General features: G+C 39.3%; 1 protein-coding gene across 2 annotated transcripts; it reads right to left on the bottom strand.

Annotated features, from left to right (window-relative positions):
- Window positions 1-845: 845 nt before the first annotated feature.
- On the bottom strand, window positions 846-24,953 carry SCP2 (sterol carrier protein 2). Of its 2 annotated transcripts, none has more exons than XM_014939114.1 (16): window positions 24,795-24,953; window positions 22,699-22,753; window positions 21,995-22,066; window positions 17,976-18,107; window positions 16,969-17,033; window positions 15,804-15,930; window positions 14,911-14,974; window positions 14,573-14,659; window positions 13,808-13,958; window positions 12,753-12,900; window positions 10,683-10,790; window positions 8,201-8,354; window positions 5,180-5,273; window positions 4,450-4,579; window positions 2,965-3,044; window positions 846-1,740 (listed from the first exon to the last, which is right to left on the bottom strand). In XM_014939114.1, exons 1-16 carry the CDS (start codon window positions 24,834-24,836, stop codon window positions 1,645-1,647), a joined length of 1,605 nt encoding a protein of 534 aa, XP_014794600.1. In that variant the 5' UTR covers window positions 24,837-24,953; the 3' UTR covers window positions 846-1,644. The 2 variants fall into 2 exon arrangements, with proteins under 2 accessions (XP_014794600.1, XP_014794599.1); XM_014939113.1 differs by lacking the exon at window positions 17,976-18,107 and adding an exon at window positions 19,068-19,199.
- Window positions 24,954-24,987: the final 34 nt, after the last annotated feature.

Below are 24,987 nucleotides of genomic sequence, written 5' to 3' on the forward strand. Positions count from 1 at the left end.
AGGGATAGAATCATAGAATCATAGAATTGTCTAGGTTGGAAGGGACTTTTAAGATCATCTAGTCCAACCATCAACTTAACTCTGATAAAAAACCACATCACTAAGCCATGTCTCTAAGCACTATGTCATCCCATCTTTTGAATACCTCCAGGTATGGTGCCTCAACAACCTCCCTGGGATAAAACTTTTCATGCTGCTTATGTTTACAGTCCAGCAGGCATGTACACAAGAACACTATCTTTCAATCTCTGCCTGGCTTAATACTATTTATAAGCTACATAAATATGTGAAAGGTTTCAAGTACAAAAACATCACAATGCTTTCTCTAGACAAATATTGAAAAAACAAGGCCAAAATAATCTTTCAGGTGCTTAAAAAAAAAAAAAAAAAAAGAGAAAATGACTGGCAGCTAGGAAAGTATCCTGGGTAAAGAGATGTTTGGGACATTTTAATATTCCTCCAAAGGTATGAACGGTCAGAAAATACAGTGGGCTAGACTGATTTTTGGTCAGATTCAGTGTAGCTATCCTTACTGCTCAGCAATCTGCTAACCAATCACACCAGATCAGCAGAATGAATTAGCTTGCATTAGCTTGGTTTTATTATGATTTTAGTTAAAACAGGGAACTGAAAGTTTCTGGGTAAGTTCCTTAGTCATGGCCCATATCTGTCAGGGTGTGAGGTGTATGTAGTAGACTGAGATGTAGTTTATGGAGTATCTACTGATAATGCCCAAGGAAGAAAAAATGAAGGACTGCAGGAGCCATTCATGACAACCTGTATAAAATAGTCAATTCATGAACATGAAATCCACGTTTACAAACGTGAGGAAGCGACACACAGAAGAACAGGAAAAGTATATTTAATTTTCTATTAAACTTCCAACCAGAATACATTTTCCCAGAACAGAAGTTAAAGCTTTTCCATTACTGTTAAGAAGTTCATAATGATCAACACCAGATTTTCTCAGGAGAAAACAGGTAAAATGTTGATTATAACTCCTCTCTGCTCACCTGGCGAACCTAATTTTCTTTCAAGGCGAAGTATTATCAAATCCTGTGAATCTCAAGGCAAAGTTCTAGTTCCTACTTCTGGATATTTATTTTTTTTAATTCCAAAGTAGTAATAAGAAAAGTATTTTATAGCAAATTCCTAAAGCCTATTCTAAAAAAATGTTAGAGATCCCCTTTACAAGACCATTTTAATTTAAGCAGCAGCAAATGTTAGAATGGAAGTCTGAAAGCATTTGTATGACCTGGTATTACAGCTTTTAAAAAAATGCAACTCATTTAATTGATATGTCAAACTATTTATAACCTTCCTCACTCTCTTCCCAACTAACCTGAACAGTAAGCAGCCTCATTCAACTCAAAGTTATATAAAATTTTTCATATTAATTAAAATAAAAATTGTCACAAATACCCACCGTAGACCATTTATAAGAGTTAGTGACTCAAGCTTAGCCTAAAAATCTTTGCCATAGACAAACTGCTGGAATTTACTAAGAGAATTAAGGTCTCTAACCACAGAATTTAGGTGAGAGAGGTCCAAACAAACCCAGCCTGTGCCATATTATTGATAATGTCTAGTTTCATTCTACTTTTTTGTCAAGATTATCAAGTACTGATATTTACTCTAATGAGCTCAAAGTTTAGCTTTGCCTGGCTGAAGTTGTAGATTCTGAAGTTTCATTGCCATGCCCATGTTCCCAGAAACCTTCAATTTGCCTTGAAAGAATGCCTGAAAAGAAAGAAAAGATTATTTGAAATGCAATACAATGTAATACCCCAAATGCATCCCTCCCAAAAGTGCAGGACTATTATGTATGTGCAGGTCCTGGCCTGCAGTTTCAGAATTCCAACAGTTCTTGCAGACACCTCACATTCATCAACAACCCTATTTTCTCACATTATAAGGTCAAATAGGAAGCTGTGGAAGTTGTACACTTATTGTATTTGTGATACCTAAAGAGAACAAACTTGGTATTGCTTGTTTCTTGGATTATCATAACGATGGATGTGTATATAAAGCAGGGCAGAATATTCAGTGGTTTGGTGACGATAGTTCATAGAATAAAAGGTCACTACTTCAATTGAAGAAACAGTGATGAAGCAATAGTGTACAGTAGATGCCACAACTGATGTCTTACTCAAATTCCCCACAGCTATTACTGGTTTTCTTACTGACTAATGCAATTTAAAAATCTAGTTTATGAAACAGACACACTAAAGATTTGGGTTTTTTTTCCTCCAGACCTTGTAAAATGAACTGCATCCATTAAGATATCCAAATTGTAGATGTAAAATTGCAATTGCTTCTGATATCCTACATGTACATTACAACATTTGTATGTGTTTTACCTTCAAACTTCTAGACACACTGAAGAAGCTTGTGAAAATTCTTATTTACCATGCGATTATCAGACCAAAAAATTAAATGAATGTTACCAGAGCATTTCAAATTTAGAATGGAAATGCAATTTAAAGTTAACTTAAATGTCTGGTTTACTTGTACTTGTTTACTTTTGACACACTGAGGAATAAAAAACCAAATAACCCTAGGCATTCAGTGGCTGCTCACCTCAATTTCTATTTTTCAACATCAAGATTACTCCTCACACTATGAGCATAAAGCCCTCCAAACAGAGGGCCAACATTCCTCCTTTCTTAACTCACACTACAAACACTAGTTTTCTCCTCTTCTCTGCAAATCAAGCACTATTATATCCCCTTTTGGATTATCTACAGGATGTCTGAGATAACATCTGCCTGTTCAGTGGGGTAGATACTGTATTTCTTGATTAATTTTACTTTGGTCAACTTGTTTGGGGAAAGTCATGAATTGTCATTTTTCAGATCAGCCACAGCAGTTTTGGAGAATGGAGTTTATTGAAATGATTTTAACTTAAACACACTCAAAACAAACCAACAAGTCTTCTTATCATCTCATCTTTGCTATACTTACTGTCTGAGGATTCATTTTGCCAGTCATGAGAGCTAACAGATCAGTGTCAGCCATTGTAATTGTGCAATCTGCCTTCTTATCTGGAAGGCAAGAGTTAAACATGAAAATTCAAACTGAGAGATGAAACAGTAATAGAAACTGCAGCTCTGCGAAGAATCTGATGACACTACAGGTTAGTAAAATGGAACCTGAACTACATACAAGTAAGGGCCATTATAAAAATATCAGCAAGAGATCACCCAATAACCCACAGGCACCTGTGCCACCTCGTGGCACAGACCATCCCAACACTGAAGAAAAGACCGACCTTTCTGAAATGTGCTAAGCAAATTAATTCCTTGAGATGAAATAATAATCTACTTGTAATCAGACAGAATGTTAATTGCAAGCATTGACAATCGTCTTAAGTTTTATCAAGCTTAAATTTGCCAGTAATGAGATCAACTCAGAATAAATGTGTTTTCCCCTGTGACACTCTCTGAAGATACTCATCACCGAAATTTCAGGCATTTCCTGCCCTCTCCTTCAATGGGAACAACATATGCATTCTAAAAACACTCATTTGAATTAATTCAAATCCAGACGTTTTTAGGATCCTCTTACCAGAAATAAGCTGAAAATTACTTTAATAAGCTCTGATAAGCTAAAAACTGCACACATCTTTTCCTAACTCATGTTATTATTAAGCTTAAGTCTTTGATAAAATGTTGTCCATACAACAGAAACCAGTGTTTTTATTTTTGTACTAACTTAAATCCATGAACTTCAAAACAAATCCCCTGCCATAATTTAATTAAAAGCTTGATGATGCAGATTTATGGATATTTGAGATTCTGAGAACAGACTGTTTGTCTCTGGCTTTTTATTTACATTACTAGGATGACTTCAGGTATCAGACAAAACATTTTCATGCAAGGGTAAAAATCCTTTGTTTCCAGTACTTTTGTGGGGTTCCCTGCCACCACCCAGTCTGCATCTTATTTAGGTCTGCCTTTTTAAAAACACAACTCGATGTCAGCTGTTACAGTATTGAAATTAGTCAAGTTTTATTGCTTAACTAACTGCAGAGAAGTAACTTGACAAGATAGACCAGCTTACTGCCTACTACTTGTCTCCAACAAAGCGACTAAGGAAACAGCTACAAATTATGTTTCTTGCCCAAATTTTAAGAGGTGACAACAAGAAGATTGCTGAGGTTTGAAATATTTATTTATTAAACTCTGATTCCCGTAACAGTGATATGACAGATCTGTCTGCAGCCCCTAAGCAAACATGCCATTACCTAGACAGAATTCAGACTAGAAGATGTTTCACTCTTGGTCCAAAACATCATGGATTAAAAGTGTTAGTAGCAGGAAGATTAAAGTTAAGGTAGCTCCACACCACTTCTGCTCGTTCACCACAGCTTGAGCAGAATATGAATTTATATTCTTTTGACTAGTTTGAGGTGTTTTCTGTGCAATGACATAATAAAATAGCACTGACCTGAATTAACTGCCACAGAGCCTTTGCCGTTTTTCACATCCACTATCCAAGTTGCTTCTTTCCCACCGGGACCATCTTTTATTTTGAAGGCAAAGACTCCTCCAATTTTCTTGACAAATTGCTCACCTTCCTGTAATGATTATGTAACGTGGAAATTAGTCACTTACTTCAAAGTAATTTTAAAGTAGTTTGAATTAAACAGAAAGTAATTTAAAAACCTTTACCCTTTCTACTAACATAGAAACATCTTCCCCTCTATTAGGCTTCATTTAAACAACCATTTAGGAAAAAAAAACCCAACAAAAACCACAGAATATGGCTATCTAGATTAAAATCTATCAACTAAAAAAAATTACCACTGTCCTAACACTCTGGTCTTGATGTAAGTCAAGATGACAAAATGTGATTTCTTCTTCTAATCCCACTTACAAATCAAGCAACAAACACCAAACAAAAGTTTCTTGTGTTAGTTAGCAAGCTCCTCACATGCCATCTAAACTTGCCTTTACTGAAATACCCTTAATGCAGGTAGGAACCATCTGAAAAATAATAATTTGAAATCATGGCACAGCATAGAAAGATTTCTGACACAGCGAAATTCAAAGCTGGAACATCTGTTTCAATGACAGGTGCTGAGGAAGTGATTGATGCTCCTCTACTCCCATCAGGTTTCACACATGTTCTGTCATAAATTAAAATCCTGTTGTAGGTAAAAGTAGTAGTCAAATACCTCTTGGAGCTTCTTTTCAATCTCTTTGAAGACCAAATGTGACTTAAATCCATCAACGGCTGCGCTGAGAGGCACAGCCGCAATACGGCCGTTGCTGAAATGAAAAACCAATTTATTTACATACCTTTAATCACATTTTCAGCATCTTAAAATTATCATGAATAGATCTAACCCCGGCAAGACCAGCTACACTGAAACACTTTAGCAATACAGAGCAACTATACGATATTAAAGTGAAGCTTACTCTCTGATGGGCATGACAGTGTGAATTATAATCACTTCAAATATCTAGATGTTTTTGCATGTATGGTCAGAACTTTAATTTTATAATGAAAGTAAATCATTAATCTTGTTAAGATATAGCATCAAATACTATTACCACATCTTGTGTGAAGGGAGAGCAGCACATGCACCATCTTTTTTTTTTTTTGTGGCAAACCCAATCCCCTTTTCCCTCCCAATTCACATGGGTCTCTCAACTGTCCCAAGAGGTACTAAGCATTATTCCTGACTCCCTGGAGCAGTCACCCTGCACAGCCTGACAGCAGCATGAAACCTAATTCTTCATTTCTGCAGAGACACCCAGAGCCAAAGTAAGTACAGAGCTGTCCAAAGAAATGACAATTCAAGCAGCAGGAAAAACAAGTTTACAATTATTACCACCCCTTGGCAGCAGAGTTCAAAACTGTGGTCAGGTCTGATATTGCTGAAGTGACAGAATTGCTTAAGAAATGTTGCTAGAACTTACTTGTGCGGTACTAACACTACCCTACAGATGCATGGTAGGGTACCAATAGTAGGGACCGTCTCATCTGAAGGAGACACATCAATTTTGCTAATAAACCAAGGCTGTACTAACAGGATGTAAACTCGTAAGGTGTCAAAAAAAAAAAAAAAGCAGAACTGTTTCAAAGACCAATCCAAAACAGATCAAGTCCTGCTGTCATTTACCTTGATGTACATTCTTGGCAGCTCTAACTAAAGTCAGTCATCGGATGACCTACCCTGTAATTATTAAGTCTACGTGCACTGCTGTAAAAAAATGGCATGAAGTATCTTCACAAACATGAAATGCCACCACCTTTCCCTTAATTACACAATACACAACACCATTCAATTACATAAGCAGCATCTGAACTGATTAGCTGCGTTGTTTCGTTCCAAAGTCTGATATACATTGGTGCAACTCCTCCTGTCAGGTATCAGGGGAGAACTACAGGTTTTTAGGCTTCTGTAATGTAAGATGAAACTCATACTGCTGAGATTTCTCTGCTTTGAGTTGTACCTAAGAAACTATTTGAAAAATTCTTAATACCAACAAAGGTGAAATGAGCTGTAATAAATTAGACTTAATTTCTTCAGAAGAGATATCATCTATATATGCACAGCTTTTGACAGAAAAGCACTACTTCTCGTAGCACCTCAAGGTCAATCATATACTAATAGCAACAGATTCCTTGTCCCATAAATCACAGTTGTTTTTTTTCAAGAAATAGCTCAATGCAATGGAAAATAGTATATTCCCTGTAACAGTCCTTCCCCTCTGATTTAAAACTGTGTACCAACACCAACTGCCAAGTTGTGTGAGTTGTTTGAAGAGAATCCATGAAAAAAATTATTTTTTTCCTGTATCACACTTATTTTCTCATATGGTCTAACCTCTTACAGATTACAGAAGTGATAGTTTTATCACTGCTGACACTGTACTACGAAAATTAACTGCTGCAGCCCTTCAAAGTTCAATTGCTGCTCTCATTATCTCTTTCACAGGTTATACTGTCACTTTCCAGGAATAACACATGCCTATCTAAAAAAGACATTAGTAGTATGCGTTGGGAGAAGGATATTTATTTCTTGAAGTCCAGTACATGATAATTTTACTGTTCACAGGATTTTAGAGCAAATATAAAGTACTGGCATCAAGCTTTAAAACCAAATCCATAATACTCACAAAGAATGGCTCCATCTTTCTAAGCCAAGTTGAAAGAGAAAGCGCAAAGAGAACTGTGAATTAAAAAACTGTCTCCTGAAATTCTGGTGTATTTACAAACTTAAAGTATTTTCTCTCAGTTCCTGTCCATCCTAGCATGGACTGCAAGACAGCTTCATAGTAGGGCTCTCCTCTCACTCTGAAGGACGCTACAATTGCAAGTGCAAATTCTTTAACCAGGACTGGATAAGTAACATGCCTGCATTCTAAAAAGTATTTAGAATACCACATGTAACACATACAGCTGAAAGGAATTCCTCATGAAACCAAACCAGTAACAATTGCAGCAATGAAAGCAGTGGGCATCTCTATTCCCATGGATGTCTTGCTTTTCTTGGGAAGCCCCTAGTTTCAATTAATTCATTTTAATGCAGCCTGTTTTGTTTTTGGAAGGGGGTTTTTGTTTTGTTGGCTTTTTTTTCCTCCAAACATTATACTTTTCCTTACAGGAAATCACAAGAGCCATTTTCATGGGCCAGTTTGCTCTTTTCAATAACTTATAACTCGCAGTGCATATTGTTTATCAGGATTAAGACAGGGTGTAAACTATAATCTCTGTTTACACCTGCAGTGTGCTGTAGAGACACAACAGTTCCAACTGCTGAGCAAGTTTTATCTTACAGTGCGATTTCTTCCTTGCACAGAGGCAAACGGTAATTCTAAAAAGAAGGAAAAAGTTTTGAAAGACAAAGGTAAGCGTGAGCACAGTTAACACAAAGTGAGCTTTGTGTACTGAACCCACAAGGAAAGTTTGAAACGACAGTATAACAAAGAACTGTAGGCAAACGAGCATTTTCATTCGGCAGTGGGTTTTGCTTGCTCTACAGAGAGCCATTCTGCTCGGTGAGGACTTTGTAAGACCTTTCAGCACAGGCAGCGCTGCCTCTCTCCTCCAGAAACCAGCTGCGCGAACAGGCCAGACCCTCCGCTGAACCCCACCACTACTTCTCCCCGGGCATTCCCGCAGCAGAAGCGGCCCGTCTCGCCTGGCCCCGTCTCTCCGGCGGTCCCCGGCCCCGCGGGGCGCTCACCTGGCGGCTCCCGGGAAGCCCATGCCGTAGAGGGTCACCACCACGGCCCCGCCGAGGCCCAGGTTGTGCTGCAGCGCGACCTTTGCCCCGGGGACCTGCCTCCTCCCGGCCAGACCGCGCAGCTGCCAGCAGAGTTCGGCGCACTGCGCCAGGCCTGAAAAATCGAGCACAGAGCTTAGTGGGGGGGGGAACCAAGAAAGGCACGTCCTGGTGGTGTATTCCATAAACCTCCTTCCCTGGTAGTAAGTGAGCAATAGGATTGAGAAAGTTCATTCTTGACAGCTGAGATGCCCAGAAATGTATTTTCTGGTAATGAATCATGGAATCATTTAGATTGGAAAAGACCCTTAAGATCATCACGTCCAACCATGAGCCCAGCGTTGCCAAGTCCACCACTAAGGCACGTCCCTCAGCACCCCATCTACACAGCATTTAAACACCTCCAGGGATGGTGCCTCAACCACTTCCCTGAGCAGCCTGTTCCAACACTTGACAACCCTTTCTGTGAAGACTTTTTCCTAATATCCAATCTAAACCTCCCCTGGCACAACTTGAGGCCATTCCCTACTGTCCTGTCTGACTTGGCAGAAGAGACCAACCCCCACCCCTCTACACCCTCCTTTCAGGTAGTTTTAGAGAGCGAGGTCCTGTCTGACTTGGCAGAAGAGACCACCCCACCCCTCTACACCCTCCTTTCAGGTAGTTGTAAAGAGCGAGAAGGTCTCCCCTCAGCCTCCTTTTCTCCAGGCTGAACAACCCCACCTCCCTCAGCCTCTCCTCAGACCTCTTCTCCAGACCCTTCACCAGCCTTGTTGTCCTTCTCTGGACCCACTCCAGCACCATCTCAATGTCTTTCCTGTAGCAAGGGGCCCAGAACTGGACACAGCACTTGAGGTGGGGCCTCACCAGTGCCCAGTACAGGGGGACAATCACCACCCTAGTCCTGCTGGCCACACTGTTTCTGATAAAGGCCAGGATACTGTTGGCCTTTTTGGCCACCTGGGCACATTGCTGGCTCATACTCAGCTGGCTGTTGACCAACAACCCCAGGTCCTTTACCCACCAGGGAAGGTGAATCCCTCTTCATTACTGCCTTGACTTTCAGGTCACACTTCCCCTCAGTCTCTCCCTACTACTCCGATCAGCTCTTTCTGCAGTTATGACCCACCCACATACACATTCCTTCCTCCCTCCACCATTCTGAGACCTCCACCTCTTCCTCTCCCTTCCCCTTGACAACCACGCAGGCCTTTGGGCAAGACAGAGGAGGAACCTGCATTTGATGCACCCAATTTTACGTGTTGCCAACTGACACATCACAAGGAGGATGAGTAAGAAGCTTTAGAATCCCAGTTGTAGATGAGAATTAACAGGTTTCATTCAGGCTCTCTCAGCCCCAGGGGGAGAGCGTGTCCCCTGGGACAACCTGCCCTGGAATGGTTTGGAAATTTAAGACGCCTTACGTAACCTCCGATGAGCACACAGCCAGCCTCAAGACTGTTTTATAGTGAAATTAAGCTGATAATCTGTTGTCATTTTCTGCACTTTAATGACTCCGGACGCCACGGCAATAGAGAGGGGCACGAATCCCAGCACTTGCCTCCGCATTTATCACTCTGTAACTGACACAAATGTAACACAAACCCAGCAACATCATCCTTGTCCTCTTACAGGTACCCACCTCATTCACCTGCAACGTTCTTCTTCCAAAGTTTCCCAATACTTCCCCCTGCACTAACTGCAGATTATCCTGCTGTTACAGCTGTTCAGATTAAGGTTTGCGGTTTTCTGACAACTCCGCATTTCCAAACAAGGAAAGTGAATCATCTTCACAAATCCCAACATATTTTATCAAAGAGCTACCTCATTTTGGAAGCAAGCATAGCAGTGTAAAGACAACAAAAAACAAAACAAACAAAACAAAGGGGAAAACCTATGTTGCTGGGAAACGGTGACTAACTGAGCTTCTGGTGTAAACATCAGATAAATATTTTGACATCCAAGGCTTAACAGAAATAGCTTTTATTACAGCTAACAAAGTTACACACTATTCAGATGCAGTAAGAATCTCCAAAATCTGAATTTTGAAGGATGAAAACATATGAAAATAGCTATTCAAACTACATTCGGCAGAACTTGTACTATTGAGCAGTCGTTTAGAAAAAAAAGTTAAGCTGTTCTGCAGGGTCATTATTAACAACAGAAAAAAAGCACCATCAAATTAAATACGTGCTAATGATCAAATTCACACCCCAAGTCTTCTGGTTTGAGCAATCCTACACGGTCAACCTGCCCTACTGCTTGGAAGGATTCTCCTTTCCATCTCCCAGGAAGTTGGAAACGAGAATCAACTCCAGAGCTTCCTTCTAGTTTTATGAAGCCCTCATGTTTCATAAGGACAAATACAAGTGGGAAGCATCTGCCTGCTCAAGAGCTGTATCTCGTATCTAACCTGCACGACAAAATGACATGTTTTGCGTACCTGTAGCACCAAGCGGATGTCCCTTTGAAATCAGGCCACCACTAGGATTAATAACCCATTTTCCTCCGTAAGTGTTGTCTCCTCTGTCAATCAGGTCACATGCTTTTCCTACAAAACAGGATTTATAAAAGAAAAATGTTCCTTTTTTGGTTTTAAGTGATTTTTCAATTCTGCTGTCACTTACCAAAGATGCTGCAAGTCAGTCAAAACCTAGGAAATACCACACCACGGATTTTACTAAAAGCAGACTGAAATAAGTCAAACTATATTAATGAGACTTGTTTATGCCACTAGAGAAAGCACAACATGGAAAATAAGTAAAAGGGCTAGTGTTTGATAGAAAAGCTTTTTTAAATTTGCTGTTGAACTGTTTTGTTGATATGGAGTATTATGATATAATCGATATAATGAAGCCATTTGTTATTTTCCTAATGAAACTGCAGTGATCATTATGCTTTTTGTAAAAGAGGTTAGTCATAATTTGTGACCCCCAGGACATGGAGGTCCTAGTGAATACCAAGTTGAACAGAAGCCCTTGCCACAAAGAAGGCTAAAGGTAGCCTGGTCTGCAGAAAGACATTAGGATAGTAAATAAAACCAGTCCTAAGACTAATGCTTAGAATTGCTTGGCTTTCCAGACCTTCCCATGCCTTCAGAAGACAGTTCTCCATTTTAACTAATCCCTTATTCCTTTATTCTTGTAACAGCTTCTTCAGCCTATGTTATTAACGTTGAAGTCTAAAGAAGATCTGCCCCTTTTCCTGTATTTATAACTTACTTCTGCCATTAAATGAGAATACCAGCTTAGTCTTGCACATCTAAATCCACAATGTGGTTTATGCCATTTCACTAATCTCTGTGTCTAATTAGTCTACTGTTCCAAGATAGTCACATACTATTAAGGTCAGACTGACTGAAAGGTGGTGAAAATTGCATTATTAAATTACCATACACAAAACTTATTGGTCAAATAGACAAGTATCATCAGGATCCTTCTGTGTCTTCAGTTAAAGGAATGAAGCTAAAAAGCTTAATGTACCTACATATTTAGCATTTTTACTGCAGATACCATATAAATACAGCAAAGATGACAGTAAAAAGCAAGCAAAGGCAAATATCTGAAGACCTACAAACACATAAAAGGTCTTGCTGAAGATCTACAAACTTCTGTTTCAGCGAGAAAGCTTAGACTTAATAAAATACACCATCTAGTGACTGAGTATGAAATTTTCTCAAAATTAGTTAAAAACAAATTAGAGAAACATTACATCAGAATATTATTTACACAAAGCAAGAATACATTTAGAGTTTAAATGTATCAAATACTGAAATAGCAGTTCAATGTATCATTTACTTGAAATCAAACAAAAACTTCTTCATTAGAAAATCGTAATGGTTTGATTTACATACATACAACTAATCTCCACTGCCATTTAACCTGTTGTAAATCCACTCACTTCAGTGAAATTAAACCAATCTGGACAGACTGTGCATTGTTATACAGTTGGCTTTAGAGGCGTGTTCCCAACTTGCCAGCAACTCTGTATTTTCATAGGCAAAGATGTTTCAAAATGTTTAAACAAGTCATATCAAAGATACTGGTAAGTCCCTCCATAGGCAATTCTTGTCCAATCTTTATTTTCTTAAAAGGAAATACAGAGATGGAGGGAAATCTTGGGGTAGTTATGTATATAGCCCTGAAAAAGGGGCATATACTGAGAAAGATCAGAAGAGTCCTTAATTTTTTTGCTCTGCTTGCTTAAAAGAGCCACCCCTGCACGAGCTACCTGTGTGATTCCACGTAGTTGTCCAACATTTTAATTTGCCTTCTATATTTCTTCAGAAATCACAGTAACATGCTCATTTGTTAAACTCCAGAGTTTGCAGGTCTTCATTATGTTACTACAGCAGTAACTCGCTTTTCTCTCTTATGAGGTCAGCTAATAAGATCTTCAAATATAGAAGATCTGTCCAGTAGACAGCTCAAAGTTCTAATTATATGAACAGATAAAAAGATAATTTTAATGCTTTCCACTTTAATAAAACAATGATCTCCGTTGACGTTATTACCTTCTGGACAGAGTCCCAGAGCTTCGTAGGTAATGAACTCATTAACTGAGAAACAGTCATGAAGTTCAATCACATCAACATCTGTAGGTTTTAGGCCTGCTTTTTCAAAACATTTTTCTGCAGCTTTTTTAGTCATATCATACCCAACCTGCAACAAGAAGAAATTGTACCTTAAAATATCAAACAAACATAGATATCAATTTCATTCCTACACTTAATTTTAAACATGCTTCTATACATCCTGTAAGTGAAAGTAACCTATAGGAGGTGGCATTCAAATTTATTTTAATGCACCACATATAACAGAGTTTAATGTTCACACAGTATGAATTGTATAGAAAGAAATAATACACTCCAAGTCTCATTATTGGCATGTGGAAATTTTTCTGCAGAATATCCTCTATTTTCTCAACCTTGCTCACAAGCCAAATTGCTCCTTTGCACAACTTAGGCCAACAGCCTTGAAACAAATCCTTAAACTGTCTTTCTACCTTTTTTTGCTGCTTTTTTTTCTATCAGCCATCCAACTAGAATTGTATTTGAAACCCACACAGAACAGTAGAAACTACTGGGTATTCTAATGGTTTGACTTACATCCAATTATTTTAGTAAATTTGCAGTAGGATCCAAATTTTGCAGTTCAGGTCTTTCCTTTCATTCTACTTAAGTATCAGACTATACCAAACGTGTTATTTCAGCTTCAGTATTACACAGACGTAAGTAAAATTGTTTTAAGTTTCATTACTCTCATAAACAGAAAAATGAAAGAAATGTTTTTCTTGCTGTTCCAATTGTTTAAAAAGTAACCTTTAAATAATTTGTTGAAAACTAGGACTTTGATAGCCTGTTTATAAATTTCTTACCATTATTCTATAACCATACTCTTTGCCTACCCCTCTTGCCCAAATGAAATTACTTTTACCTTCACCACAAAATATAATTCGTGTGCTTACTGACACGGAAGTATCTACAGTATCATTAGGACTTCCATGTATTTTAAAAAAAAAAAAAAAAAGCCCTGAGAAGCCTCAGGGAATAGAGAGTTGTAAACCTACCATCTTCATACAACTGTTTTCCTCAAATGTGCTCGGATAATCAGTAGCCATCACCTGGGCTAGAATCTCCACAGCTTTCGGCTGCAACTTATGCATTTTCACAAACTCCTCATTAGCCAAAATTGCAGCTGCGGCACCATTTGATGTTGGACTGATTGAAATAAAAATAATGTTGTCACCATTCTAAATTAGCAATGTCAATCTTCCTTAGAATTATCTTTTAATACAAACCAAAAAAACAAAAAGGACAAATGAAAAAACTACTTTCTTTGACTGACGCCACTGAAACTAGATTCTATCAGTGTTTGCTGGACACTTTTGGTAATACTTATAACAGACATTTGAAACCTGTGACATCAAAATAGAAACATACATTACAGTTTTTCAATATAGAAAAAAAAATATCAAAGCTTCTACTTGGCTATAAACATTGTTAACAAGAAGCCTTTCAGGAGTGTTTAGGAAAGGCTGAAGAGAAGAATTAACACTTAAGAACAATGGATGAACATTGGTAAAAGATATGCAATGATGGGAAAGCCCCAAAACACAAAGGTATTTCAGCTCACTGTATTATACTGTGAGCACATACTGAGACAGGATTTGGTCAAGACAGAGATTCCACATTTGTTTTATTTATAGTAAGTTTTACTTAAAATAATCAGTAAATTTTAACTTGCACTCAAACAGGCTTTTATTTAAATGGATGTCCTACCATATTTGTCTTAACATCAAGATTTATTTCAGAATGTTAAGTCCTCTCCTTACCAACACTGTAAGACAGTCAAGAAATCAAAAATTTTGCGAGAATGAAGAACTTCATCTAATGTGTACTCCTCCTGGAACTGTGAATACCTACAAAAAAACATAACAGATGCCATCTTAATTTCAGCACAGTCTTTAGCAAACTTACTAATATCAAGCTATTCGGCAGCTATATAGCTGTTTTTACAAAGTATAAGGAACAAGATATAGAATTTATGCTGGGTATAATTCTTATTCCATAATAAAGAATATACTCTGCAAAGTATTTTTAAAAACAATACTCAGTTTTGCATTAATTTTGTAACAGCAACATATATTCAATATAAAGGTACATTACTCACGGGTTGTTAGTTGAATGGCTGTGATTCTTCCATGCAATTTTTGCAAAGTATTCTGGATTTGTCCCTGGAAGGGGAAAGAAAGTTGTGTTGAAATACTTTGTTTACTCAAACAGTGCTAACATAGCATTTTAAAGATTGTGCCATAAGAATTTGACCTTTATGAGAGACTTTTTATGAGAGACTCATTGTTATCAAGGATTTCTTTAGAACTCAAGTTAGGTCTAAATATCCTACTCAGATATTTTACACTTACTAATGTAAAAATACAGGAGAGAAGTGCATTTTATTTGAGGTGTTATTATATTACTGAAACTTGAATGCTCATTTTCCTATCAGTGCAAAACAGCTGTAGTGAAGTATTGGAGTCTAAGTCTAAAATTGTTCCATATTCCAGTCTAAAACTAAGTGCAAATAAAAAGATGCTCAACAGGCCAACCTGTTACCTCGGAGCCAATTCCCTTGTCTGGTGAGGGGTAAGAAACGGCAGCCCTAGTACTATATATTGAATCAAATGCCCCAAAGCTTTTGTCAAATAATTCACTCCCAAGCCTATATACCCATCCTAAGACACAAGGGAAAAATGCAGGAAGTTTTGCAACCTCATTGCCCAGACCTTGCAGAAGCACAAACCATACCATTAGCATAATCACCAGACACTCTGTATCACAGCCTTAATTATATCTCCTGATGGTTTTGTTTGCCTGCACATCACCAACTTTTCTGTAGATAACTCTTTATCCAAATACATTCCCACATGCATTAGATGTAGATGCTGCAGTTGTAGTGCTTAAGTACAAGAAAGGACACTGAATTTTCAAAAATGAATTCCTAAGATATATTTTTTAAAAGCACTTCATTAAACGAGGACAATGAAAAAATGTATTTTAACATACCATATTTCTCCATATGTTCTTTGCCAGCATTTGCAAACATCTGAGGTGCTATTGGAGCACTTGCTAAACCATATTTATTTATCATGATTTCCAAATGTTTGTCCATTGGGTTAGTTCTGTCTGAAAACTAGAAAGAAGAGAAACACTTATAAAGCAAGTTATAATTTCCTTTTCTTTACAACACTGCCACAAAAATGTCATGCATTTCAAGCAAAATAGAGGATTTTCTGATATTTTAACAATTCCTCTGGACAGTATGTTGCACTTTAGTGACATGTTTTGAAGCATTCAGAATTTCCCAACTGTAAGAAAGAGTAAATAAGGAGAAAATGCTTAACATTATAATGACTGCACTGATTCATGGCAAGGACAACTCCTACGTGATTCCATCACAGTCACTACTTTCAGCAAAGGACTTCAGGTATTTTTCACCTCAGCATAACATCCTATAGTTAATACAGTTCCAAGTTATAAAATTGATACTGTATTAGTATTTTCAATTAAGTTTACATGAAATATCGTAAAGCATGTTAAAGATAACTCTTACTCATTTCAATCAGCTGTTAAATTTAACATTTCCCATCCAAACCTCTGCATGTATTATCAAATTTGACAGTTCTGTAGTTAAACTGCATATGGGCTCTAATATTGCTTGCCATAAGGCAAAACACAAACAAAACCCCCCACAATTCTCCAGTGAAAACAAAGAGACAAGAAAGAACGGTTAACAAAAGCCTTTGATTTTCGGGTAAGTGTGTTAACTGGTAAACTGAGTAAGCATCAAGCCAAAAGCCAGAAGAACCACATTCTATCTCCTGTGTCATTGAGAAAGACACTTTAATTGCTCAACGCTTTAGTATTCTATCTGGTATTTTTATTATTCCTCATTAACCCTGCCTTTAATGTATTCTTGGCAAAGTACTAAAAGCATGACATACGACACAAAATTAATTGTAAAACATTCCATACAAAATTTGCATATCATAGCTGCAATCAGAATCATAAAACTCAGACTTTTCTGTGGATCAAAATAATGGTTTGTTTTGTAATCATTGACAGCAACATCTTAAAGCAACTGGTATTTATGAAAATATGTCTCAGAAAACAAGGAGGTGTATTTCATTTACAAATACAATGAAACGTATAAAGTGTTTCAGACACTTACACCTGAAGCAAGGGATCCTTTTGCCATCCTCTCGAAGCCAAGTGCCAGAACACAATCTGCCAAACCTTAAAATAAAATTGGTGGCTATTTAAAACACAATGTAATTATAACTGACATTCTGTACTAACAACTATTCAATTACAAGAAATATACATAAACACCCACCACCTGTACTTCCTCCTTTCTTCATTTTTGAAAGAGTCCAATTGGGATGGGAATGATATTGATACAAACATATTGATACTGAAGAATAAGAGATCTCTACAGGGTTTGGGTTTATTTTTAAACTCTTTGACAGCAATTATCTTGGATGACCCAGCACTTAGGTCTCTGCTACAAATACTAGAATAATCATACAAAATGTTACTATAGTTTTTATTATAAAAACAAAACCTTTAAGTGCAAGAAAGTATCAAAGTCCACAAAGAAACTGCAGAAACAGACGGAACATTCATCTGTCAGTTCAAAGCATAGTCTGTCACAAGGCATTGCTCTTTTCCCTTCCCTTGCAAAAATGGGTTAGTCAAACACCTGTGTTAACTTCAAGTTTAAAAAAGAAGAAAAAAAGACAAATAAGCTAAGCTTTCTCTCCTTTTCATCCTGCAGAGTCTAGTGTCTTGCCATACTTGAATGCAACTTGTTCTGTACTACTCCAAACAATTATTCCAGAAAAAAACCTGGCTTATTACTTACTAGGTCGATACAGCTCATGACACAGGAAAGGGCATTTATATCAATATGTACCACCTTACTGCATCACAGTCTCTTAGATGCACACGTAGTGCTCTAGTTCAGAGTGACAGTCTGACTCTTTTAAATGCTTAGTCTTCTATTTGTATATACAACCGATCAACCTCTTCAGCTCAGGTGGAAAATCCAATTTTGCCCATGAGGATAGCACATTCACAACTCAGAGCACTCACACTCACTAGTTCCATTCTTAATTCGAGCTATGTTTATAGAAACAGAGAATAAATATTACATGGCCCCAGGGCAAAACCACTCACCTCCTTCTACTAGCTGTCTGGCCATGAACAAAGCAGTCGATCCAGTAGCACAGTTGTTGTTAACGTTAATGATAGGAATGCCAGTTAAACCCAAACCATGATAGATAGCCCGTTGTCCACAAGTCGAGTCACCTTCATACAGAGACACAACATTAAAATAGGGTACATTAAAATACGGTACATACTCAAACTTCACCAGCACACACCAAATGTGTGCAATGCTACCACTGAAACTGCAAACTTGAACTTTTGAACTGTCTTCTTGAGTATGTCTCTCACCCACAATACAAGAACCTCAGAAACAAGACAAAACCCATCAGATTTTAAGAACAGAATTTTATCCTGCTTCTGTGATAACAGGATGTGAATCCACACGAGGTAACTGGACAGGACAGAAACATCTTAGAGGTGTGGCTTGGAAGCTGCTAGAGGTATCACAACTGACTGACCCTACATCAGTAGCCATAATACAGACATCAGTAGAGAAACAGGAAGAAAGTAAACAGAAAACTCTTTGGAATGGAAACAGATTTCCCAATATTTGAAATCTGATTTTGACTGCTTTGGGAAATACACCAAGCATCCATGAATTGGAGTGACAGGAAAAGGTTCAAACCAGTCATTTAACACCATCTCCTCTCACCACAATAAGCAGCAACTGCAAGTTAGAAGCTTCTCCTGAGGGTGTCTACTAGAAATCTGTTTGAGGATTGTGATGGTTTTAGCTGGGACTGAGTTAATTTTCTTCACAATAGTTAATATGGGGCAACGTTTCAGATTTGTGCTGAAAACAGTGTTGATAACACAGAGATGTTTTAGTTATTTATTTAGTTATTGCTGAGCAGGGCTTATACAGCATCAAGGCCTTTTCTGATTGTTACCTCACCCCACCAGTGAGCAGGCTGGGGGTGCACAAGCAGTTGGAAGGAGACACAGCTGGGACAGGTGACCCCAACTGACGAAAGGAATATTCCATACTGTATGACATCATGCTCAGTTTATAAAGCTGGCGGAAGATGGAAGGAAGGGGACGAGCTATGTTTATAGAAACAGAGAATAAATATTACATGGCCCCAGGGCAAAACCACTCACCTCCTTCTACTAGCTGTCTGGCCATGAACAAAGCAGTAGATCCAGTAGCACAGTTGTTGTTAACATTAATGATAGGAATGCCAGTTAAACCCAAACCATGATAGATAGCCCGTTGTCCACAAGTCGAGTCACCTTCATACAGAGACACAACATTAAAATAGGGTACATTAAAATACGGTACATACTCAAACTTCACCAGCACACACCAAGTGTGTGCAATGCTACCACTGAAACTGCAAACTTGAACTTTCGAACTGTCTTCTTGAGTATGTCTCTCACCCACAGTACAAGAACCTCAGAAACAAGACGAAAACCATCAGATTTTAAGAACAGAATTTTATCCGGCTTCTGTGACAACAGGATGTGAATCCACACAAGGTAACTGGACTGGATGGAAACATCTTAGAGGTGTGGCTTGGAAGCTGCTACAGGTATCACAGCTGACTGACCCTACATCAGTCACCATAATACAGTAACCATCAGTAGAGAAACAGGAAGAAAGTAAACAGAAAACTCTTTGGAATGGAAACAGATTTCCCAATATTTGAAATCTGATTTTGACTGCTTTGGGAAATACACGAAGCATCCATGAATTGGAGTGAAAGGAAAAGCTTCAAACCAGTCATTTAACACTATCTCCTCTCACTGCAATAAGCAGTGACTGCAAGTTAGAAGCTTCTCCTGAGGGTGTCTACTAGAAATCTGTTTGAGGATTGCGATGGTTTTAGCTGGGATTGAGTTAATTTTCTTCACAGTAGTTAAGATGGGCAATGTTTCAGATTTGTGCTGAAAACAGTGTTGATAACACAGAGATGTTTTAGTTATTGCTAAGCAGGGCTTATACAGCATCAGTGCCTTTTCTGCTCGTTACCTCACCCCACCAGCGAGCAGACTGGGGGTGCACAAGAAGTTGGAAGGAGACACAGCTGGGACAGGTGACCCCAACTGACGAAAGGAATATTCCATACTGTATGACATCATGCTCAGTTTATAAAGCTGGCGGAAGATGGAAGGAAGGGGATGTTTGGAGTTATGCCATTTGTCTTCCCAAGTAACCATTACGTGTGATGGAGCCCTGCTTTCCTGGAGATGGCTGAACACCTGCCTACCCATGGGAAGCAGTGCATGAATTCCTGGCTTTGCTTGTATGCACGACTTCTGCTTTACTTATTCAACTGTCTTTATCTCAAACCACGAATTTCCTCACCTCTACTCTTCCAATTCTCTCCCCCATCCCACTGGCAGAAGGTGAGCGAGCAGCTGTGTGCTGCTTGGTTGCCAGCTGGTGTTAAACCATGACAATCCCCCAACATGGGGCTCAAAGGGTTTGAGATAATGACAGATTTGATTGGAATGCACTAGACCACATTTATAGCATTTATAGCTTGTTATTGCTGTTTAGCTATCAATTGGTAGACTCCTGTGCTCGCCATGGGGCTTGCTTGCCTTACTGTGTATTAGACACTGTTGCTGATTGCTGGGCTGCTATACTGTTTATCATCTTACTGCAGTCTGTGGATAAATCCAAACAGGAGCAGGGGCAAGAGAAGGAGTTCATTGCAATGCTAAACCCTACAACCTGGCCCAAAGGGACACGGCGTAGAGATTATAATGGCAATACCTTTAAATTGTTGTAACCCAGGATTTGAGTTGCATTATTACGGGAATTACTACAGCAGGAGCCCCTGGTTGCTAGCCAGGCCAGGAGCCAGGGGAGGAGTTCATTGCAATGTTAAACCCTGTAACCTGGCCCATAGGGACCAGGGGTGGAGATTATAATGGCAATACCTTAAAAGTGTTGTACCCCATTATTTGAGTTGCATTTTATGGGAATTACAATAGCAGGAACCACCTGAACCAACAGAGGACAAGCCTTACAAGAAGCAGTGCAAGCGCAGCGCTGACCTGACCTGAGGTGGCTTTGGTGCCCACTAACTCCATGTAACACACCACCTCTCCTGTCCAGAGTGACCACCGTAACAGATGGAGCCCAAAGTCACAGACAGACTAAATTAACTCAGTGGACATTTTGTGGACATCTTACAGCAGTGATCTATCGACTAAGGGAATGATATCTGTGTATTATACCAAAGGGTGGAAATAGGCGTAGGGGCTAATGAGGGGGTTAATAAGGATGTATATCTCCCCATCCCAGCTGGGGAGAGTAGGTGGCTGTGTGGTACTTAGTGGCCGGATGGGGTTAAACCACAAGGGTCCTGCTGGTAGTGAAGGTAGGACAGCACTGTGTTGGTATCCCAACAACTCACTTTTGTCTCCATCAGCTGTGAAGCATTAATCTGGAGCCATACTAATGTACGCACTCTCAATCTTATACAGTGCATGAAACCATGGTTATGTTTTTATGTATGTCCATATGATTAAAATAGTTATGAACCTCTCACAGAGCAGACCTCATCTATCACTTGGACTTGGGTCCAAGCAGATCTCTCTTCTGTGCTCTTGGGCTGAAAGTGCAAGATCACAGTACATGTTTGATCCCCAAAATACCCCTTAGCAAGTGTCTTCAACTCAAGAGCACTGAATAAACAAGCATATACATTCTTGTGTACACACAGCATCAGACAAAGAATAAAAGAATTGTCAAGTCTATTGCTCTATACATAAGTTTTGCACCACCTGAATAAATACACCACCTGACCTTGCTGAAAGAGCTGCTTGTATATAACACATTTGAAAGACAAAATTTCATGCGAGTCTTTCCATACCCATGACTGGAACTGTAAACTCCACAAATAAACAAGACACAGACCTGTGATCACTAAAAAGAGTAATTTTTTTAAAGTCTGAGACAGTTCTACAAACTGACACATGATTAAATATTGTAACTTGAAACTGATGGGATCCCCTGTACTTTACCCACACAGATGTCTATAGATGTCACACCCCAAACAAATGACATTACTTACCATAAACATAACCCACGCATGCCTGCTGCACCGCTGAATAAGGAATCCCAGCATCAGCTAAAGCCTTTTGACCTAAAAAAAGTTGGAAAGTTGAAAAAAAGAAATTAAATATTGAAGGGAAAGAAAAAAAAAAAGCAGCAGTTCTCACAACCATAACAAGCAAACCTACAGCAGTATGTATGATTCATGCACTCACAAATAAGAAAAAGAGAGCACTGGACAAATTCCTTATTACATAATGAGAATGGTTAATATAGTCCTGCATCTTAATTCTCGTAAGGACAATTTTGCAGTATTTTGAGTTCTGAACATGAAAATTTCATCTAATCAATTCTGTGTTCATGCACAAAGGTTGTGTGTCCCAGTGAAAGTATGTTTGAATAATACAGATAGGTATGAGATTATTTAAGTGTCCAATTTAATGGTAAGCTCTCCTTTTGACTTCAGTATTGGAAGGCAGTGAGTTGAACAGCTGAGTTAGTAATTTTGTGGAAGTTCTCTTTTTTTAATCATTTTTTTATTTGCTTCTATTTACTGAACAGTAGCTGTTCCTTCATACATATAGCAAAAAGATTAATTGTAAGACTTAAAACAAGTTTCAGCAATCAAACTAAATGCTTTCTTTATTAACTATAAAAATATATAACATAACTATATATAAATAATATATAAACATATAAGTAATTAATTTATTATTAAATTACCTGCCTCCTTAGCCATGTCAGGATAATCAACGCTCTTCTCATTAGGCTTTGCAAACTGACAAGAAAAAAAAAAGAACATATCAGAGATTTAATACTTCTTTTGCTCAAATTAGTATATTTAAAAGCTTGTATTTAACTTAGAAACAGGTTTGTAAACAATCAGTTTTAAATAATACAAACATTTTAATTGACCCAAAAGTGCATGCACAAAATCTCAACAATTTCCAAGTGCTACTGCCAGACCCTGCAATGTCTAAAACCAGGAAATAGTGCGATTTTATGGAAGTTGAGGATCATTTATGCTCTGTCTTAAAGAAGATCCATGACTTGCACGGAGATGGACAATAACTCTGTCCAAGGGCTGTGGGTGTAACAGAGAATAACTATCATCTTCACTGATTCATTATAATACATGACACAACTTTCACTAAGGCTTTGATAAATACTTCCCTTTCACTTTATTTTGTTATACTCCTATTCGTAACCAGAAAATGCTTGTTCTTTGTACGCAACTTAGTTGCACATAAGCCTCTCTTTCCTAAGCCTTATTCAACTTTGGTACAAATGCTATAGTACCTTATCCCTCACTACTGAAGTGGAGGTGGTATTTATATTTTCTTTGTAGTATGACTCATTAGAGTCTATCAACAAACATGTTTTGCATTTTTACATCATTAATAAAGAGTATCACTGATTTTTAAAAAATCCTCACACTAACTTCTTACAGCTCTACAAATTATTTGACGTTCACTGTTAGCATATAAAAGTTAATTTGCTACCTCCTTATGCTTACCTCCCCAACTCCAGTCTTTCGCAACACTTAGCTGTACTTTCTGTAGTGCCTCTTTTCCTTAATTTAGACAGGGAACCTTCATACTGAAGGTATTAAAAGAAATCAGTCAGTGATTTGATCATTGTAAAAAAACCTGTCAGAGTGATTGACGTAAGTTGGGCTAACAAAGAGGGGGAAAAAAGAGTATTGATAATTTCTCAAATCATGCTAAAATTCTGAAAATGAAAGGCATGATCTGTGGAACTGACAGATACATACAGAAGAAACATGGGTTGTTGTTTTGAGAAGGTATACCGGTTTTTAGCAGACATTACATCATTATGATTAAAAAAAAAAAGAGAAAGGATACAATCCTAAAAGACATCACAATAAAATGCTTAAGATGCAATCTGGTGTCTGACAGGTTTTAGTTGTCTCTTTCCAAGGTGAGGTCAAATAACTTCCAAAACTACCTTCTGTGACCCAGACCAATAAACACAATCAACAGGATGAAGTCTTCCTCCCCTACCACATCACACACTGGAGAAATACCCATGCAGCAACATAAATTTAAGAAGTGGGGATTTTGTTCTGATTACTCTGGCAAATACCATAGAATCATAGAATGGTTTGGGTTGGAAGAGACCTTAAAGATCAGCGGGGACCTTAAAGATCACCAACCCTCCTGCCGTAGGCAGGGACAGCTCCACTAGACCAGGATGCTCAAAGCCCCATCCAACCTGGCCGGTATCAAAGGCATCTTAAGCTTCACCAACAGGGAGAAAAAAAGGTTCCTCTAGCTTTGCTTCTCTTGGACAGTGTGCCGCCCCGTGTGAACTCTGCTGCCCGCAGGATGAGGGACAGGACGGCACCCGGGGGGCACCTGCTCCGCTGCCGCCATCTCCCCCCGGGGCCTCCACGGCGATGGGACGAGCCCTTGACCAGCGGTGGCAGTGACACGGGGACACCCTCTGGCCCTCACAAGCCTGTTGTATCGACCTGCTCGACGCAGCCCCAGAACGTTTGACTTGGCGGGTGGCTCCATCCCTCCCCCCCGACACACCACCAGCCCAAGGTGAACTTTGCGCGGAGCCGCTGCCGCCCGGGCCCAGGCTGGCCCCGCACGCGTCTCCTCAGGCAGCGGCCTGGGGCGGGGGGGAAAGCACGGCCGCCCAACAAGGCCGCCTCCCCCTCAGCGGTGCCCACCGGGGGACGCCTCAGAGGAGCCCCCCTCGGCCTGACACCTCCCCCCCGCCACACACACACACACCGGGGCGGGGGGGCGCCGAGTCCCGCACGCCCTGAGCGGCGCGGAGCCCCGTACCTTGGTCATACCCACGCCCACCACGAACACCCGGCGCTGCATGATGATGGCGGCGGCGGTGCGGGCGCGTGCCCCTTCCTCGTCCTCGCGCTGCTTCCCGCCGGCCGAGTGCGACGCCGAAACCCCCCCCCCACACACACACAGCTGAGCGCGAGGGGCGGAGCGGGCACGCGGGAGGCCCCTCCTCCTCCTT

Source organism: Calidris pugnax, unplaced genomic scaffold, assembly GCF_001431845.1.
Source record: "Calidris pugnax isolate Ruff unplaced genomic scaffold, ASM143184v1 scaffold18, whole genome shotgun sequence".
NCBI classification, from domain to species: domain Eukaryota; kingdom Metazoa; phylum Chordata; class Aves; order Charadriiformes; family Scolopacidae; genus Calidris; species Calidris pugnax.

Excerpts from the sequence above, each read along its gene's own strand:
- SCP2 (XM_014939114.1), bottom strand. The coding sequence starts at position 24,836 with ATGCAGCGCCGGGTGTTCGTGGTGGGCGTGGGTATGACCAAG. Across the intron at positions 18,108-21,994 it reads ATGCGTGGGTTATGTTTATG|GTGACTCGACTTGTGGACAA; the intron begins GTAAGTAATGTC and ends CTCTGTATGAAG. Across the intron at positions 8,355-10,682 it reads ACATCCGCTTGGTGCTACAG|GCCTGGCGCAGTGCGCCGAA; the intron begins GTACGCAAAACA and ends TCGATTTTTCAG.